Source organism: Schistocerca serialis, chromosome 2 (assembly GCF_023864345.2).
Source record: "Schistocerca serialis cubense isolate TAMUIC-IGC-003099 chromosome 2, iqSchSeri2.2, whole genome shotgun sequence".
Classification (NCBI taxonomy): Eukaryota; Metazoa; Arthropoda; class Insecta; order Orthoptera; family Acrididae; genus Schistocerca; species Schistocerca serialis.
Genome location: NC_064639.1, coordinates 677675410 through 677691210, shown reverse-complemented (window position 1 = coordinate 677691210; position 15801 = coordinate 677675410). Strand labels below are relative to the sequence as shown.

The 15801-nt window shown below is 45.4% G+C and overlaps 1 protein-coding gene across 1 annotated transcript in view; it reads right to left on the bottom strand.

Annotated features, from left to right (window-relative positions):
• LOC126457780 (nose resistant to fluoxetine protein 6-like) overlaps positions 1–15801 on the bottom strand; it is a 338758-nt gene that overhangs the window by 172688 nt on the left and 150269 nt on the right. The window contains exon 4 of the mRNA XM_050094366.1: positions 10763–10977. Within this exon, the coding sequence (XP_049950323.1) occupies positions 10763–10977 (215 nt within the window). The remainder of the gene's footprint in view (positions 1–10762; positions 10978–15801) is intronic.

The window sequence follows — 15801 nt, the reverse complement described above, 5'->3', positions numbered from 1 at the left end:
CCTGTATAAAAGGTAATGAAGGCAGAGCTATTCTCGCTTGATTATGGTGTGGAGGAAATTGAATTCAAGGTTTCATTTCGTCACAAACCACCTGCAGTTTGTGTTATAAGATACTCGCTTCTTTTCATACTGAAAAGAAACTACAGAAGAATGGCTTGTTTACCGGCAGCTGAAACTACCACTGCCTGTATACCCCTACACACACCTTAGTCCCTCGTACTGTATTCCGTGTGATTCCTACGCGAGAGTATGATGGACACAGCAGACTGTTGTACAGTCTTCCTCGAATATTGGCTCTCTAATTTCACCCAGCAGGGTCTCACGAGAACATCACCTTCCTTCCTACATTCTGTTTTAAGTTACCTGATCACATCTTTTACACTATTTATTGCAATTTTATTGCTGTCGTAAACAGGGTGGTCCATTGACAGTGACTGGGCCAAATATCTCACGAAATAAGCATCAAACGAAAAAACTACAAGGAACGGAACTCGTCTAGCTTGAAGGGGGAAACCAGATGGCGCTATGGTTGGCCCGCTAGATGCCCCTGCCATAGGTCAAACGGATATCAACTGCGTTTTTTTTAAAAATAGGAACCCCCATTTTTATTACATATTCGTGTAGTGCGTAAAGAAATATGAATGTTTTAGTTGGACCACTTTTTTCGCTTTGTGATAGATGGCGCTGTAATAGTCACAAACGTATAAGTACGTGGTATAACGTAACATTCCACCAGTGCGGACAGTATTTGCTTCGTGATACATTACATGGCTATTGTGATCAAAATGCCCAGCGGGCGTGTGCTATGTATGGTGCTCGGTATCCTGGACGACATTATCCAAGTGTCCGGACCGTTCGCCGGATAGTTACGTTATTTAAGGAAACAGGAAGTGTTCAGCCACATGTGAAACGTCAACCACGACCTGAAACAAATGATGATGCCCAAGTAGGTGTTTTAGCTGCTGTCGCGGCTAACCCGCACATCAGTAGCAGACAAATTGAGCGAGAAAAGGGAATCTCAAAAACGTCGGTGTTGAGAATGCTACATCAATTTCGATTGCACCCGTACCATATTTCTATGCACCAGGAACTGCATGGCGACGACTTTGAACGCGGTGTACGGTTCTGCCACTGGGCACAAGAGAAATTACGGGACGATGACAGATTTTTTGCACGCGTTCTATTTAGCGACGAAGCGTCATTCACCAACAGCGGTAACGTAAACCGGCGTAATATGCACTATTAGGCAACGGAAAATCCACGACGGCTGCGACAAGTGGAACATCAGCGACCTTGGCGGGTTACTGTATGGTGCGGCATTATGGGAGGAAGGATAATTGGCCCCCATTTTATCGATGGCAATCTAAATGGTGCAGTGTATGCTGATTTCCTACGTAATGTTCTACCGATGTTACTACAAGATGTTTCACTGTATGACAGAATGGCGATGTACTTCCAACATGATGGCTGAAGCGGTATTGAATAGCATATTTCATTACAGGTGGATTGGTCGTCGAAGCACCATGGTCTGCACGTTTTCCGGATCTGACGTCCCCGGATTTCTTTCTGTGGGGAAAGTTGAAGGATATTTGCTATTGTGATCCACCGACAACGCCTGACAACATGCGTCAGCTATTGTCAATGCATATGCGAACATTACGGAAGGCGAACTAATCGCCGTTGGCCGGCCGCGGTGGTCTAGCGGTTCTAGGCGCTCAGTCCGGAACCGCGCGACTGCTACGGTCGCAGGTTCGAATCCTGCCTCGGGCATGGATGTGTGTGGTGTCCTTAGGTTAGGGAGGTTTAAGTAGTTCTAGGGGACTGATGATCACAGATGTTAAGTCCCATAGTGCACTATGCATTTTTTCTACTCGCTGTTGAGAGGAATGTCGTTACACGTATTGCCAAATGTATTGAGGTTGACGGACATCATTTTAAGCATTTATTGCATTAATGTGGTATTTACAGGTAATCACGCTGTAACAGCATGCGTTCTCAGAAATGATAAGTTCACCAAGGTACATGTATCACATTGGAACAACCGACATAAAATGTTCTAACGTACGTGCTTTCTGTATTTTAATTTAAAAAAACTACCTGTTACCAACTGTTCATCTAAAATTGTGAGCCATATGTTTGTGATTATTACAGCGCCATCTATCACAAAGCGAAAAGTGGTCCAAATAAAACATTCATATTCTTTACGTTTTACAGGAATATGTAACAAAAAATGGGGGTTCCTATTTTAAAAAAAAACGCAGTTGATATCAGTTTGAGCTATGGCAGCGCGATCTAGCGGGCCAACCATAGCGCCATCTGGTTTCCCCCTTCAAGCTAGACAAGTTTCGTTCCTTGTAGTTTTTTCGTTTAACGCTTATTTCGTGAGATATTTGGTCCGGTCACGATCAATGGACCACCCTGTATACTTGATGAAGAGTAGGCTGAAGTTTAAGAGATTAGTCAGGAAAAATCAGTACCCAAAGATAAGGAAAAGCTCAGTAGGCAGTATAGTTGAAGAGGAATGAACATCTCTAAAAATGATAATCACAGAAGTTGGAAAGGTAGACATAGCTATAAAGAAGGTACCTGTAAAGAAACCATGGGTAACAGAAAAAAATATTTCAGTTGGTCGATGAAATAAGGAAGTACAAAAATGTTCCGGGAAATTGAGGAATACAGAAATACAAAACGCTGAGGAATAAACCGAATAGGAAGTGCAGGGAAGCTAAGACGAAAAAGGGCCGGCCGAAGTGGCCGTGCGGTTAAAGGCGCTGCAGTCTGGAACCGCAAGACCGCTACGGTCGCAGGTTCGAATCCTGCCTCGGGCATGGATGTTTGTGATGTCCTTAGGTTAGATAGGTTTAACTAGTTCTAAGTTCTAGGGGACTAGTAACCTCAGCAGTTGAGTCCCATAGCGCTCAGAGCCATTTGAACCATTCCATAAGACGAAAAGGCTGCAGGAAAAACGTGAAGAAATCGAAAATGAAATGATTGTCCGGAGGAGTGACTCAACATACAGGAAAGTCAAAATAACCTTCGGTGAAATTAAAAGCAACCGTGGTAACACTAAGAGCGCAACGGGAATTCTACTGTTAAACGCAGAGAAGAGAGCGGATAGGTGGAAACAGTACATTGGAGGGCTCTATGAGGGGGAAGATTTGTCTGATGTGGTAGAGGAAGAAACAGGAGTCGATTTGGAAGAGATAGAGGATCCTTTATTAGAATCAGAGTTTAAGAGATCTTTGGAGGACTTACGGTCAAATAAGGCAAAAGGGATATTGAACATTCTATCAGAATTTCTAAAATCATTGGGAGAAGTGGCAACAAAGCGACCATTCACGTTGGCGTATAGAATGTATATACCATCCGACTTTCGGAAAATTATCATTCACACCATTCCGAAGACTCCAAGAGTTGACAAGTGCGAGAATTATCGCACAATAATCCTGACATCTCATGCATTCAAGTTGCTGACAAAAATAATAAACAGAAGAATGGAAAAGAAAATTGAGGAAGTGTTAGATGACGATCAGTTTGGCTTTAGGAAAGGTAAAGACGTCAGAGAGGTACTTCTGACGTTGCGCAGTTAATGGAAGCAAGACTAAAGACAAATGAAGACACGTTCATAGGATTTGTCGACCTGGAAAAAATTTCGACTGTGTAAAATGGTGTAAGATGTTCGAAAGTCTGAGAAAAATAGGGGTAAGCTATAAGGAGAGACGTGTAATATATGTACAAGAGCCAAGAGGGAATAATGAGGGTGCATGACCAAGAACGAAGTGATCGGATTAAAAAGGGTGTAAGACAGGGATGTAGTCTTTCGCCCTACTTTGCAACCTGTACATCGAAGAAACAATGATGAAAATTAAAGAAAGTTTCACAAGTGGAATTGAAATTCAAGGTGAATAGATATTAATGATACGATTCGTTGAAGTCTTTGCTATCCTGAGCAAAAGTGAAGAAGAATTACTTGATCTGCTGAATGGGATGAACAGTGTAATGAGCCGGCCGGAGTGGCCGAGCGGTTAAAGGCGCTACAGTCTGGAACCGCATGACCGCTACGGTCGCAGGTTCGAATCCTGCCTCGGGCATGGATGTTTGTGATGTCCTTAGGTTAGTTAGGTTTCAGTAGTTCTAAGTTCTAGGGGACTTATGACCACAAGCAGTTGAGTCCCATAGTGCTCAGAGCCATTTTTGAACAGTGTAATGAGTACAGAATATGGACTGAAAGTAAAGCAGTGAGAAGTAATAGAAATGAGAACAAAGAGAAAGTCACATCAGGACTGATGGTCACGAAGTAGATGAATTTAAGGAATTCTGCTAACCAAAGACGAGCGGATTAAGGAGGACAGCAAAAGCAAACTAGTACTGACAAAAAGGGCATTCCTGGCCAAGAGAATCGTATTGTATCAAACATATGCCTTAATTTGAGGAAGCAATTTCGGAGAATGTATGTTTGCAGTACAACAATATGTGGTAGTGAAACTTGGACTGTCGGAAAACCGGAACAGAAAAGAGGGGAAGCATTTGAGACCAATACTGAAAATCAGATGGACTAAAAAGTAAGGAATAAGGGACATTCTGTGCAGAATCGGAGAGGAAAGGAATATATGGAAATCGGTGACCAGAAGGAGGGACACGGTGATAAGACATCTTTTAAGAAATCATGGAATGACTTCCATGGTACTAGAGGAAACTACAGAGGGCAAAAGCTGTAGAGGATTGGAATACATCCGACGAATAACTGAGGACGTAGGCTGCAAGTGCTACTCTGAGATGAAGAGAGGAATTCTTGGCGGGCCGCATCAAACCAGTCAGAAGACTGTTGACTCAAAAAAAATTTATAATAGTTCCAAATGCTGGCGGAACACTTGAGATTCAGCCTTGAGTGCACTAGCACTAGAACCCTTCCATCGAATCTTTCTTCCGTCCACCTTACCTGTTACACAGATTTTACGTGTTTGTTCTGTTCCATATTGCTTCACTTTCGCCAATAACATGTAAATGACAAGAAGTGCCTCAGATGTTCGCCACTAGCCTTGTTCTACTCACACTTATCTATCGTTATACCAGTGGGATATTTGCTTCCACTTCTTGCGTGTTTCCCCACGATTGTCCAATGTCGATTTTATCGCTAGACAACCTCACTCTGAGTGTACAGATTGAGAGTGCTACAGATTTGGCCAGCAGAGGGAGGAGAGGTGATAACCACCATGCTTAGCGTCAGTATCTTGCATTACCACGCAAACGTCTCGGAAAAGTCTAGTGGGGGGGGGGGGGGGATATGTTGCAGTGGTGGTGGGGATCCGTCTATCGGACGAGGATGTTCAGATCTGTGGACACCTCGCTGCTTTTATAAAGGAAAAGGCTGTTTGTTTGCAGCATGTGCCTTCCTTTTCTCATTGTAATCGACAACACAATCACGATACTACGCTATACCCGCATTTATGATGGTCGACTGCCCCAAAAATTCACAGTTAAGACATCTGGCAAACAAGTCGTCCCAGTTGCCAACTTGAGAAGCGAGCCACACGAGTAAACTGTCCTCACATAGTAGATGGGATCTGATCCCAGTTCTCCTGATCACAGAAGATTTCTCAGTGGCACGTACACTGCAGCCCGTATCTTCGGTGTGGGACGCATTCGGAAAATGTTGAAATAAAGATAAGATGTCGTTTTCTGCAATCATCAGAAAACGTGAAGCGCCTCCAGAGGGCGATCTTGCATCCCAGCCTCAAAGATACTTTCGTTTGTTAATTTATCCTTCACATACTGCGTGGCCGACTGTCAGGATAGACTCCGGATGCGATATCAGTCATCAGCTGCTGTACGCTATGCTATGAACTCAAATCAAATCTGGCACACTGTGGACCGTCCATCACCCCATAAAGCTCTGCATAGGCGATGTGACGTCCGTTCATCGAACTGCTGTGGCGATTTGCAGATGTAGTTAATTTGAACATCCACTTTCAGCTCTGTTCAGCACAGGAACCTGAATTCTTCATCATCCCACGTTCAAAGTCAGTTAATTCAAGACATACTTCGCCATTCATTACATATCTACCTGTAACTGACTGCTCAGATATTGTGTCTACACACACGGCATATGTTGTATCTGGCCGTCACACAGGCTTGTAATTCAAGATACATCATCAAATGGGTGAACCGTCCTCGTGATTTTTGGTAAACCAGTTTGTTCACGATAATGTACAGATAAGTGGTTATTATACTGCACTCGCATTCATGAGGATGGCAGTTCAATCCTGTGTCCGACCATCCAGTTTAGGTTTTCTGCAGTTTTTCTACGCCGCTCCAGACAAATGCCAATGTTTTTTTTATTATTATTTTATTTTTAAATGGCGTGGCCGATTTCCGTCCCCATCCTTGATACATCCGAGGCTGTGCTGTATTCTAAGGACCTCGATGTCGACAGGAAATTAAACCTAATCTTTCTTTTTTTTTAATGGATAGATACTTTTTGAGTGTTGTAGGTGCTACCATCCAAGTACGAGACGTTACGAACCTCGCAATGCGGATCTGAGTTTACGTATATGTGGTAGAGAATTTTAATGTGAGAGTATGAGAAAATAATATTTTTTATAGTCTGGAGATGTATATCTAGTTTTTAAGAAAGGCAAACAAAAGTATTTGTCAGGGGTTAGTCAAGGCACAAATCTCAACCGCTTTATGGCAAACGGTCCTTCGTAATTTTACATTAGCGTTGCAGGAAATGAAGCACTGATTATTCGTTATGACGACTTTAAAACGCTATTTTTCTCTGTGATTTATGTTTTTATCTCCGTCGGTGTCTACAGCTTTATCAGCCATCACAAGCCACATTGTCTAACAAGTGGAGGTTCTTGGGTTTAGTTGTTGCGAGGTATGTTGCCAGTGAGTCTTTTACGTGGTGGTCAATAGAAGCAACACTTTCTGGGAAATGCAGAATAACGAGGCTGCCAATGTACCCGATCTCCATAACTCACCACGCTGCAACTGTGCATGGAGTCGCTATAAGAGAAATTTCTATAATTTGCTATAAGAGCAAGATTTTTTATCTTATTCCGAACCGTGTAGCTCCAAAACTGTTAGTGGCTAGCAGCGTATATGAAATCTCTGAACTGAGTCACGTGTTGGTAGTAATTCTATGTCAATGACATTGGTGCTTGCGGAACACTGTGCTTCAGTATGTTTACTGTGATCATAGCGCGGATTCCTCTCTTCCTCCATGTCAACTGAAGTGTATCAGAAACTGAAGAGATGAGTTAATAGGGGGACGAACATCTTTTGTGGGTCTTTGCAGAGATGGAATGTCTTTGTACCTTTATTGCCGAGTTTTTGCTCGTGGCTATTGATTTTCTTTTACTGTATTTCGTCTGTTAGCGTTTTTTCGTCTTCTGTGTTGCTTGTTTGGGTATGTAGGAGAGGTGTAACTAAGACTGTATGTTTTGCCCCAAGCCTTCGTAGCAAATTATGGAATAATCATGTTTTTCTATCTACAGCTCCCTAAATATGTTGTCTTTCCTTAAGTCTGCAAGCTCCCGTTTCATTAAAGGTAAAATACAGGGTGTCCCAAATAGAATGACCCGATTTTGAATAGAATTATTTATTAGGAAGAAGGGCTTAACACCAACAAATTTAATACCAAAAAAATCCATCATAAATGTTCAATATGACCTCCACTGTCTGCACGGACGACATGTAGCCAATAGCCGAATTCATCCCAAACTGAGCGTAAGGTGTCTTCTGTGACTGAAGCTACAGCAACTGATATTCTGGTTTTTAGTTCATCAGTGTCACGAGGTAAGGGAGGAACATAAACACATTGTTTAGATATCCCCAAAGGAAGAAATCACATGGTGTTAAGTAAGGGGACCTAGGAGGCCAAGAGTGTTAGCCTGGTCTCGCAGTCCTGTACGCCCTATCCAACGTTGTTGTTAGGCACGTTGTAGTGCCTGTACGGTGGTGCTCCATCTTGCTGACAGATGAAATTGTCAGAGTCCAGTTGTGGGAATAACCAGTTCCGAAGCATTGCAAGATATGATTGTCGTGTTACGATTTCTTCCTCAAAAAATTAGGGTCCATAAACCTTGCTTTGCGAAACAGCATAAAAAACATTTACTTTTAGTGAATCACGTTCGTTTTCAATTGTTTCATCAGGATTTTTGAGCCCCCAATATACACACATAATGACGGTGAACCTCACCGGCGCGGGATTAGCCGAGCGGTCTGAGGCGCTTCAGTCATGGACTGTGCGGCTGATCCCGGCGGAGGTTCGAGTCCTCCCTCGGGCATAGGTGTGTGTGTTTGTCCTTACCTCACCGGTAATATGGAAAGTTGCCTCATCGCTGAATATCAACCATGACATACAAGTGTCTTCTTCCATGTCCTCTAGCATAGAATTGCTGAACTCCACTCGCTTCACTTTGTCGGTATCTCGAAGAGCTTGTACCAGTTGTAATCGGTATGGTTTGAGGGCTAAATGACGCCGTAACACACGCCACACTGTCATGCGCGGTAACGCAAGTTCTCGGCTAGCACGACGCGTAGGCTCGTGGAGGCTCTGCTCAAATGCTCGTTGGATTTGTTCCACTGTTTGTTCACGAAAGCGTGGCCGGCCGGGACTTTCGCCTTTACAGAGACACCCTGTTTCTTCAAACGGTTTATACCACCATCGAATGTTCTTTGGTGATAGTGGTTTAGCACGAAATCGAATATGAAACGCCCGCTGAACTGCGATCACGGATTGAGTACGACTAAATTCAATAACACAATATGCTTTCTGTTGGGCGAACGCCATACTGCGCGAGACTGACTGCACGCTCCAGGTCAGCGCTCGTAGCGACATCTAGCGGATTTTTTCTGAAACTCTAGACCATGCCGATTACATTTTGCGCTGTTTCATTTACCTAGTGACATTTGTCTCAATATTATTACAAGTTAAAATCGGGTCATTCTTTTTGGGACAACCTGTATTCTAGATTGCTTAGCTGCAGCATGTTACACTTCTAATTTCTTCTTCACATTCGATGTTTAGATTTTCTACAGGATCTTCTGGTGCCTCTGGTTAGTTGGACACTGTCTACGGCCAGTGTTGCTTGTTGTGCATACATTACTTTGTAACGGTTGTCTGGTGTGGTGTAAATCATTAAGAACGGCTGCTCGCAGTCCATGCCTCCTTCTGTTGCGCATAAATCTGGCACTCTCCTCATAGAACCTGCGGTGGGGTGAGGGACATCGTCTAACGACCAGACGTGTCGATTTCACGACGGACACCACACTCGAGCGTGTGGCGCGGCGCTCTTGTCTGTCGAACGGAGCTCATTGAATTGTTTATGTAGCATTGTCTAATAATACATCGTTGCTCCTGCTTCATGGTCAGCTTTGCAATGAAATAAGGCGTCCCTATTACCGCAGCTGCAATATCATCGTTTAAATAATACGATGCAGTGAACCTTTTTGACTAACCTGCCAGGTTAGCCAAGAGCACTAATGCGCTGCTTCCTGGACTCGGGTAGGCGCGCAGGCTCCGGCTCGAATACGCCCGGTGGCTTAGCTACGGAGGCCGGTGTGCCGGCCAGTCTGGATGTGGTTTTTAGGCGGTTTTCCACATTCAGCTAGGTGAATACTGGGCTGGTCCCCACGTTCCGCCTCAGTTACACAGCTTGCAGACATCTGAACACATTCGCACAATTTCATGGATTACACTTGACACATTCAGTTGGGGTACACCAATTCCGTCCCAGGGGGTACGGGGTGGCGGCAGGAAGGGCATCCGGCCACCCACTTAAATTAACCTTGCCAATTCCGATTAACCATGCTGACCCTGCATCGTTGCGGGAAAAAGGCACAAGCAAAAGAAAGAAAGAAAGTGAACCTGTTTGACTATTATTGGTGAAAGGACAGTTCAAGGTTTGAAGAGTTGTGGGAGCAGAATGGAGATGCCAGAGAAGGATGGTAGGAGGAAGGCGAGTGACTGCCAAATATTTTGTTTACATGTACATCCCCTTCTTTGGTGACTACTGCTTCACTATTTGTACATTGATTTTATTGTAATGGGGGGGGGGGAGGAGGAGGAGGAAGGGGGGGGCCTATAGAGATGCGCGAGATCTTGGCCAATGACCTAAGTGTCGACTTCATTTGTGCGTGAAGGACACTATTAGCATGAAGTGTGCAGTTGGTTTGGAATAATATTCATGTACTCCACAGCCGTCATGGAGCCTTCGGTTACTACCACAGGCCCAGGTGAACGTCCCCCATAGCATAACACTGCCCCCTACGCCTGCTTATGTGGCACGATATTTGCTTCGAGCAGCCGGTTACCTTAAATGACAGATTGTTCTGACACGACCATCGACATGATGTAACAAGAAACGTCCGACCAGACATCAGGTTTCCATTGATTCGTGGTTCAGTCGCCACGATCCCGTGTCCGCGGCAATCGTAATTGACGATGTTGTTAGGTCGCTCGTCTGCAGCGCTGCTCCATCTTCAACAGTGTGTGCCGAGTGATGTGCTTGTGTCCTGACATTTAATGTACTCTGCCGTCAGACTTCCCACTGATCGTCTCCTATCGTGCTTTACAAAACGAGCAAACTTCCTGCCTTCACGTTCTGTGATGACGCATGTACGTCCCACACAAAGTCGCCTACTCTCGGTTTTACTGTCTTTCATCCATTTACGCAGATGGTTCCGACAGTAGCACTCGAAACGTCCCGCCAAAAACTATGATTGGTGGCACCGAGAGGAGCCGCCGTTAACTCACACGAAGATGACGGTGGAGCGGCCCGGCTGCAGGGGCTCCCCCGTGGAGCAGTAGTCGTCTCGCAGCTCCGCGCGCAGTTGCACGCCCATGCGCGAGCCTGCGACCCTGTATGCTGCATCCAGGGCGCGCTGCACCTGCCGCGGCGAGCACGAGGCGGGCACGCACACCGCCCACCAGCCCTTGTCCCGGCGGATCTTCATCTGGTCGCCCGCGAACTGCAACCACAAAAAATGGTTCAGATGGCTCTGAGCACTATGGGACTTAACATCTGCGGTCATCAGTCCCCTAGAACTTAGAACTACTTAAACCTAACTAACCTAAGGACATCACACACATCCATGCCCGAGGCAGGATTCGAACCTGCGACGGTAGCAGTCTCGCGGTTCCGGACTGAGCGCCTAGAACCGCTAGACCACCGCGGCCGGCGAACTGCAACCACAGTCGTTTCGTTTAACAACCACACTGACGGAAGAAAATCGCAACACCGAAAAATAATTAATTCAAAGTAATGAAATTTCACAATACATTTGTCTAGGTAACCTATTTAAGTGATTACACAATCACAGGTTAATGTAACCGCAAGATAACCCATTGCAAATGCGGCATGCTAGTACATTAACGACTGGTGTAACCTCCAGAACGTTGAGTGCAGCCGCGCGGGATTAGCCGAGCAATCTCTGGCGCTGCAGCCATGGACTGTGCGGCTGGTCCCAGCGGAGGTTCGAGTCCTACCTCGGGCATGGGTGTGTGTGTTTGTCCTTAGGACAATTTAGGTTAAGTAGTGTGTAAGCATAGGGACTGACGACCTTAGCAGTTAAGTCCCATAAGATTGCACACAGCTTCAAAAAATGGCTCTGAGCACTATGCGACTTAACTTCTGAGGTCATCAGTCGCCTAGAACTTAGAACTACTTAAACCTAACTAACCTAAGGACATCACACACATCCATGCCCGAGGCAGGATTCGAACCTGCGACCGTAGCGGTCACGCGGTTCCACACTGAAGCGCGTAGAACCGCACGGCCACACCGGCCGGCGCACTCAGTTTTTTTGTTTTTTTTTTTTTTTTTTTTTTTTTGAGGGCAAGGTGCAGATGTGACTGTGGGATGGAGGTCCATGCCTGTTGCACTCGATCGGTCAATACAGAGACGGCAATGCTGATGGTGGATAACGCTGGAGTCGTCGTCCGACGATGTCCCATATGTGCTCCATTGGAGACAGATCTGGTGATTGCCGGCCAGTGTGGCCGAGCGGTTCTAGGCGCTTCAGTCTGGAACCGCGCGACCGTTACGTTCACAGGTTCGAGTCCTGCCTCGGGCATGGATGTGGGTGATGTCCTTAGGTTACTAATGTTTAAGTAGTTCTAAGTTCTAGGGGACTGATGACCTCAGATGTTAAGTCCCATAGTACTCAGAGCCATTCTGAAGATCTGGTGATCGAGTAGGGCAAGGCAACATATCGACACTTCGTACAACATGTTGGGTTACAACGGAGGTATGTGTGCGAGCATCATCCTGTTGGAAAATACGCTTGGCATTATGTTCATGAATGGCACCACCACACGTCGAATCACCAGATTGACGTAGAAATTTGCAGTCACGGTGCGTGGGACAACCACAAGAGTGCTCCTGCTGTCATACGAAATGGAACCCTAGGCAGGTGCAGGTCCTGTGTCTCTAGCATGCAGACAGATTGGTTCTCAAACCCCTATTGTCCTCCTCATAACCAACACACGGCCATCACTGGCACCGAGGCAGCACTGGCTTTCATCAGAAAACACAACAGACCTATACCCTGGCCTCAAAGTCGCAAATGGACCTGGTTTGGGGACAGTGGAATACACGCTACACGCGTCAGGCCAGGAGCTGTCCTTGAAGTAACCGATTTGTAACAGTTCGTTGTGTCACTGTGGTACCAACTGCTGCTCAGATTGCTGCTGCAGATGCATTGTGATGCACTAGAACCATACGGCGAATACGATGGTCATCCTTCTCGGTAGCGGCACGTCTTCTTGCGACCGTACTGTAAACTGTCATGACCACCGCTCCCAACATTCATGTACAGTGGTTTAATTCGTTCCAAGCCTTTCTGCAATATTGCACAAGAAAGAGCACCTTCTGGTTGTCCTACACTACTGGCCATTAAAATTGCTACACCACGAAGATGACGTGCTACAGACGCTAAATTTAGCCGACAGGAAGAAGCTGCTGTGATATGCAAATGATTAGCTTTTCAGAGCATTCACACAAGGTTGGCGCCGATGGCGACACCTACAACGTGCTGACATGAGGAAAGTTGACAACCGATTTCTCATACACAAACAGCAGTTGACCGGCGTTGCCTGGTGAAACTTCGTTGTGATGCCTCGTGTAAGGAGGATAAATGCGTACCATCACGTTTCCGACTTTGATAGAGGTCGGATTATAGCCTATCGCGATTGCGGTTTACCGTGTCGCCACATTGCTGCTCGCATTGGTCGAGATCCAATGACTGTTAGCAGAATATGGAATCGGTGGGTTCAGGAGGGTAATACGGAACGCCGTGCACGGCTTCGTATCATTAGCAGTCGAGATGACAGGCATCTTATCCGCATGACTGTAACGGATCGTGCAGTCACGTCTCGATCCCTGAGTCAACAGATAGGGACGTTTGCAAGACAACAACCATCTGCACGAACAGTTCGACGACGTTTGCAGCAGCACGGACTATCAGCTCGGAGGCCATGGCTGCGGTTACCTTGACGCTGTATCACAGACAGGAGCGCCTGCGATGGTGTACTCAACGACGAACCTGGGTGCACGAATGCCAAAACGTCTTTTTTTCTGATGAATCCATGTTCTGTTTACAGCATCATGATGGTCGCATCCGTGTTTGGCGACATCGCGGTGAACGCATATTGGGTGCGTCTATTCGTTATCGCCATACTGGCGTATCACCCGGCGTGATGGTATGGGGTGCCATTGGTTACACGTCTAGGTCACCTCTTTTTCGCATTGACGGCACTTCGAACAGTGGCCGTTACATTTCAGATGTGTTACGACCCGTGGCTCTACCCTTCATTCGGTCCCTGCGAAACTCTACATTTCAGCAGGATAATGCACGACCGCGTGTTGCAGGTCCTGTACGGGCCTTTCTGGATACAGAAAATGTTCGACTGCTGCCCTGGCCAGCACATTCTCCCGATCTCTCACCAATTGAAAACGTCTGGTCAACGGTGGCCGAGCAACTGGCTCGTCACAATACGCCAGTCACTACTCCTGTTGAACTGTGGTATCGTGTTGAAGCTGCATGGGCAGCTGTACCTGTACACGCCATCCAAGCTCTGTTTGACTCAATGCCCAGGCGTATCAAGGTCGTTATTACGGCCAGAGGTGGTTGTTCTGGGTACCGATTTCTCAGGATCTATGCACCCAAATTGAGTGAAAATGTAATCACATGTCAGTTCTAGTATAATATATTTGTCCAATGAATACCCGTTTATCATCTGCATTTCTTCTTGGTGTAGCAATTTTAATGGCCAGTAATGTATTACACTGCCTAATTCGAACTCAGTGAGGTGTCGACAATGGCGTCTTGTCTTGTTGAGTCATATCAACTCACCACATGCGATATCAAAGCTAGCTAAAAAGCTCACGACCGTTACAGCGCGTATTTAAAGCGAACTTGATTTGAATCCTCATAGTGATGCTACTAGCGCCGCTCTTATGTGCCTGGCACGAAATCTGAATGGACATCATCTTCCAGTAGTAGAAGTACGTCTACCAGTTTTCATTTATGTGGCACAACTCCCTCTTGGTGTTGCGATTTTGTTCCGTTTGTGTATTCCGCCCATGACTACAATTTCAGGGCTGTTACTTTTAATAAGATAGAAACAGGTTTATGCATTCACTTGTTTATTATTCCATTAGATATTTAGACGCCTCTTGCCATCATCTCTACACAGAAAATTATGAAAATTACATCTATGGCTAGCAAGGGACATGTACGTTGATTACCATTAGACAACCAACTGGGCAACAGGTTTTATGCTCCTGAATTTAGCGCTGGAGAGTGCTGAAATCAGAGAAAGGTGTGTGTTCCACATTATGTCAATAAATCTAACATGAACAGCACATCATGCTGTCTACATTACAAACGGGCTTCGAATTGCGTACTTCCAATGTCACTGCAGAGCGTACATAGGTGGTACTGAGCCTCACACATACGAGTCATTACATGCAGTTGTTGAGAGTTGGCAATACTCTCTTAGCATGTAAAGGTTGGCTACAGCGCGCATACACAAGCTCTGGAATCTAAGATATTGTTGTCGCGCCTCGCAGCGCACGGATTAACTAGTGGCAGTTTTGAAGCCAGTGTAGGAGCATGCCTGCTGTGGTGCGCACGTGTGTTGGGCGAGGGGGTCGTCCCCGAGCTGCCGTACTGCCGTGTCCGCCAGCAGCGACACAGGATTTGGTATTTAGTTGATATTTTTTATAATTTGCAGCGCGCTTATTAATTTAAAGAAAAGGGTTTGTGTATGTGCGTAGCAGCAGACGGTAATTTTGATAGTGATAAGAGTTGAATTCTTAAGGGGAAACCATTGTTAGATTAAGTATTGATTTTTGTCATTGATTTCTTTTGTAATTGTCAGGGAATTGTTTCACTATGTATTCAATTGAGAACTATTTCAGTCTGTCTCAAGAGTTTGATTAATTTGTAATATTGCTTTAATGCCACTGGAGGCAGATTTACAAACGAATCGATTGCTCAAAGAGCTTCTAGCGTTTTGTTAATTGAGTGAGAAATAATCGCTTTCAGGATACAGTTTTTTGTTTGGGTTATCATTTATCGAGTTCCGATTTGACCAAATCCTTTCTCTTGAATTATATGTAGTTGTAGTAAGCAGCAGCAGCTGCAGCAACAGCAGGAGCCGCCATACAGAACATGCATTGCATCAGCATGAATAATAGGTTTTTTATGTTTTTGTTAACCAATGGAATGCAGCAGATCAAGCAGTGGCAGCAGAAAGGCCAAGTAAGTTATTTGTTGCGCACAGGATCA